Genomic DNA, 4,767 nt, shown 5'->3' on the forward strand with positions numbered 1-4,767 from the left:
GGAAGCCCGATGCTCATACCGAGGAGGTCTGGAGGCTTTGTAAATTGTTGCCCTAAAAGGTTATTTGGGATCTTTCGTTGACTACGTCAAAATATTGTTTTTCCCTAACGGAGAAGACAGTGGTGGGATGGAAGGCTGGAAGAGGACTCTCAGCAATATTTATAGATTATATTCTCCTCTTCTCTAATTTTTTCTCCCTTTTTTTTCCCCCTAAGCAGATCGGCAAACTAAACCTGGGTAAAGGTGAAGCCGAAAAGTCTCCCCTTTTATTTTTTTTAAGTTTCTATGAAGTGTCTCTGAACTCGTGAGTTTTGTGTGCGCTTTTATGTCTCCCCAGCTCTGTCGGATTTTATGAAAATGAGCAGTATTGAAAGCTTTTCCATCCCGCTAGCTGTGAGCCTCACATAAATGATGTAAATGGCTCGAAGGGTTTTTTTCAAGTGAACTGTGTAGATCTGTGAAAATAATATCAGGGTTTTCCGTCAGAATGAGCTTAGCACTGTACTGAGGCGTACCATAATCTGACCCGACACCTCCGACCATCTGCGCTATCTATCTGCCTTCTGATTTACCAAATCTTCACAAGCAAAAGACAAATTGTACTTGATACTAAAGAAAAGACGGCGAGCCTCAGTCCAGCTCCATTTCTGCGGAGAAATGATTGGAGAAAATGTAAATCTGTTTAATTTCGGTCTACAAGCAACTAGCAAAGGAGCTTTCGTAAAGAAGGGAAGAAAGGAAAACAAAAACAATAGAGGGGAAAAAAAGAATGGGGGGGGGGGAAGAGACAACAACAGGAGATCAAATTAAGAAGGGATTTTTTTGACAAGCATTCTAGAAAAAAATACATTGCAAACAGCAGAAGGGAGAACATATTGAGCTTAATTCAAAATATATGCTGCCTTTCCGAGCATAGTCCCTAATATTCCCGGCAAGAAATTGCCACTGGGCAGCTATATGTAGAATAAAGAGTGGCTTCTTGATCATCCTCCCGTTCTCTACAGAAAATAAATCGTATCCTCGCAGCTCAGAAAGTGATTTCATCCCACTCCGAGACGTCTGGAGCTGGTCCCCCTCCTCCGAAGGGGCGGCCGGGGCTCACCTCGCACCCAGCCCTGCGGTCGCTCTCTCGGGGCACCGAGGGGGGAAAAAACCCGCGGGGAATGATTACTGCGAGGTGATCAATATTTCAAAAGATTCCCGAAATCTGCTTTAAGTCGCTTTCCTGACCTACAAATGACTTCTCACTCCTCGCGACTATTCTCGGCGTCTTTTCAGAACTGTTCAGCCGAAAACAATAAGGGTTTAAATGTTAAATAAATAAAAAAAAAAAAAAAAAAAAAAAAGCTTTGGTTGAACGGGGAAGGGCGCTGGGCTCTTTGTAGATAATTCGTCGTCTTATCAGAGATGGGAAGTCATCTACAGGGAGAACGGGGAGAGTTTTTCCCTAAATCTCTGCTGTTCCTGACGTCCTCCCGCTGCATCCATTGTCAGTGACACTCCCAGCATCACGGTCACTGTTATACAGGCAGTTTTTTTATCTGATTTATCAGCTCTGCCTTATTCCCCTCTCCGCCCGCGGGTGCGCGGAGCTCTGTGCGAACATCACCGTGCCGGACCCCACAGCTTTACCGGGGAGAGTGTGGGGGTCCCGGCCGCCCTATGGCTGGGACCACTCCCTCCAACCTGCCGACAGCACCCTGCAGCGGGAGTCCCCTTCCCGCCCCGCAGCCTGCCTTCCCTGGGCCGGCCGGGCGGCTCTGCCCTGCCCGGGTCAGCGGGACAGGGCGGCGGGGTCGCGGTCCCCGGGAAGCGGCCGGGGCGCCGCGCGTAGCGGGGCGGGGAGCGGGGCGGGGAGCGGGGCGGTGCAGGGCCTTCCTCCGTGATTGGCAGCGGCTGACAGTGAGTGGCAGCCCCGCCATGGAAACCCGGGAGCCAATCTGCCGAGCCCGCAGCAAATCAGCCTCTCCCGCAGCAGCGCGGCGGCGGCGCGGAGCTGCCCTTGTGCCTTTTCTGCTTTCCTTTTTTTTCTTCTTCTCTTTTTTTCCTCCTTTTTTTTTTTTTTTTTCCCCCTTCCTTCCCTCCCCCCCGCTCACCCTCCCTCCCCGCTCCATCCTTCTCCGCCTCGCCCCTGCCCACCGCCTCCAGTCGCCGGAGCTGCCGAGCGGTTCCCATCTCCTCTCCGCCCTCCGCCGTCCCTCCCGCGGCAGCTCCGCCGGCTCCGGCAGAGGCAGCAGCGGAGCGAGGGGCGGCCCCGGGGCCGCTGCCCCTTCCCCGCCGCGGGGCTGTGCGCGGTGGCGGCGGGCATCGCCGGGGGTGCGCGGAGCGCGGAGCGGAGCCCGGCGCCGCCTCCATGTTCCAGCTGCCCATCCTCAATTTCAGCCCGCAGCAGGTGGCCGGGGTATGCGAGACCCTGGAGGAGAGCGGGGATATCGAGCGCCTGGGGCGCTTCCTCTGGTCCCTGCCCGTGGCCCCCGCGGCCTGCGAGGCGCTCAACAAGAACGAGTCGGTGCTGAGAGCCCGGGCCATCGTGGCCTTCCACACGGGGAACTACCGGGAGCTCTACCACATCCTGGAGAATCACAAGTTCACCAAGGAGTCCCACGCCAAACTGCAAGCCCTCTGGCTGGAAGCGCACTACCAGGAGGCGGAGAAGCTGCGGGGCCGACCCCTGGGGCCGGTGGACAAGTACCGGGTGAGGAAGAAGTTCCCGCTGCCCCGCACCATCTGGGACGGCGAGCAGAAGACACATTGCTTCAAGGAGCGGACGAGGCATTTACTGCGGGAGTGGTACCTGCAGGACCCTTACCCCAACCCCAGCAAAAAGCGGGAACTGGCTCAGGCCACGGGACTTACCCCCACGCAAGTGGGCAACTGGTTCAAAAACCGCAGGCAAAGGGACAGGGCAGCAGCCGCTAAGAACAGGTAAGGTGCTGCCCGTCCCGTCGGGACACAGGTTCCCCCTTAGGGAGGTTTCGCCTCCGCCCGCCGAGGCCGAAGGCTGCGGGGAGGCGGTGCGAGACTGCCGGCAGAGGATGGGGAAACGAGCCCGGGAGATTTCTCCCCGGGAAATGCAGCGAAATAAAGCAGAAGCAGCGGGAATTACTTCGTTTTAATGGGGGAGGATCCCCGCCCTGGGCTCCGTCTTGGCTGCCCTGTGGGGGAGCGGGACAGGGGGAGCAGGAGAGGGGCCGCCTGGAGCCACCGGCTGGAGCTGGCGGCAGACGGGCCGTGTTCAGGGGCCGAGCGGAGACAAACCCCCTTCAAAGTTTTGCCCGGACATATAAATACCGGTTTGAGATATGTCCGTCCTGAGAAGAGCCAGCCATGCCCTCTGCGGGCAGTGCCCCAGCCGCCGTGCCCTGTTCTCCGCTGGAGCCATCCGGGAGCATTCCTTGGGATGTTGTTCTTATTTCTATTTTAAATACATAAATATATAATAGAAATACTATATATAAAAATTTTTTTATAAAATATGTTAGAAAATAAAATCACGGCTCTAAATAAGGAATGTTAGCCCAACGCTAGTGGCACAAGCAGACTCCCCGGCAAGAAGGGGAGGGAGCAGAGTTCCCCTGTTATCTCCTCTCCAGGATCCCGGGGCGGGGTAAATTCCCCTTGTCACCCCTCAGCCTGGCTGTCGCACGTCGGGGACGTGAGTACTCTCACCCGGAGCCCTTTTTTATCGGCTGAGGGAAGATGTAAGGCCTACTGGAGGGGAGACGCCGCCCGGGAGCTGCTGCAGGGAATTACTAACCCCTAAGATGAGGCCCGGTTTGGGGGCAGGTTACGGAGGAGGGGGACAGCCTTCCCCTGGGTGTGCCAGCCGAGGAGCGGGGCTGACCCTGGGGTGAGCACTCGGTTTGTCAGACAGAGCTGAGGAACTGGGTGCCCACCCAGCTTCTCCTCTCTGCTGTCGCTGGTATAACCGGTGAGAGCTGGAGGTCGGGGGCAGCGGCGTGGGGGTGCAGGTCGGGGGAGCCCCTGGGGGGGACACAGGGGACACAGGCGGGTGCCGGGGTGCGGAGGGCGGGCGGTGATGCTGTGTGTGCCGCTTCCTTGCAGGCTACAGCAGCAGGTCCTAACGCAGGGCTCGGTGCGCTCGCTGCAAACGGAGGAGGAGAGCGGCGGGGAGGCGGTGGGGGCCGCCTCCAGCCCCGCAGCCAGCCTCTCCAGCAAAGCGGCCACCTCCGCCATCTCCATCACATCCAGCGACAGTGAATGTGACATCTGACACCACCGCCATGGCAAACCGGGGCGAGCGGGAGGCCCGGCTCACCGGTGCCTGCCGACACGGCCAGAGCAGCGGGGCTGGCAGTGCCCGGCGCGGGCGCCGAACGCGGGGTACGGGGCGCTCCCCGCAGCCGCCGGCCCGCGCCTCCCTCCCAGCCCTGCAGCAGACTGCATTAAAAAACATCATTAAAATCGTTGTCGCCTTTATTTCTAAGGATTTGCAGAATTGATGCCTAAAAAGAAATAATTAAATAAAGCCCAGAAAACGTAAAAAAAAAAAAAAATCATCAAAAAACCGAATGCCAAGTTGCAAAATGTCTGAGCCCCTGCCCTTATCCCGCAGGGTTGTTTCATGTTGAACAGACGCAGTTCTTCTGGTTGGGTTTTGCTTTACTTTAAAGGGTTTTTTATATATATATATATAATGTTTATTTACTTATTTAAGGGATTGCTATGGTAGATTTTTTTCTATTATTATTATTAATTATTATTATTTTTGGCTTGTTCTCTATGTGCACAGGTGACTTGTAGAGC

The 4,767-nt window shown here is 55.9% G+C and overlaps 1 protein-coding gene across 1 annotated transcript; it reads left to right on the forward strand.

Annotated features, from left to right (window-relative positions):
- The first annotated feature begins 2,090 nt into the window (after positions 1 to 2,090).
- SIX6 (SIX homeobox 6) lies at positions 2,091 to 4,517 on the forward strand. Its single transcript, XM_032113254.1, has 2 exons — positions 2,091 to 2,925; positions 4,066 to 4,517. The coding sequence occupies exons 1-2, from the start codon at positions 2,354 to 2,356 to the stop codon at positions 4,232 to 4,234; spliced, it is 741 nt and encodes a 246-aa protein (XP_031969145.1). The 5' UTR covers positions 2,091 to 2,353; the 3' UTR covers positions 4,235 to 4,517.
- The last annotated feature ends 250 nt before the right edge of the window (positions 4,518 to 4,767 follow it).

This window comes from Corvus moneduloides, chromosome 6 (assembly GCF_009650955.1).
Source record: "Corvus moneduloides isolate bCorMon1 chromosome 6, bCorMon1.pri, whole genome shotgun sequence".
Taxonomy (NCBI): Eukaryota; Metazoa; Chordata; class Aves; order Passeriformes; family Corvidae; genus Corvus; species Corvus moneduloides.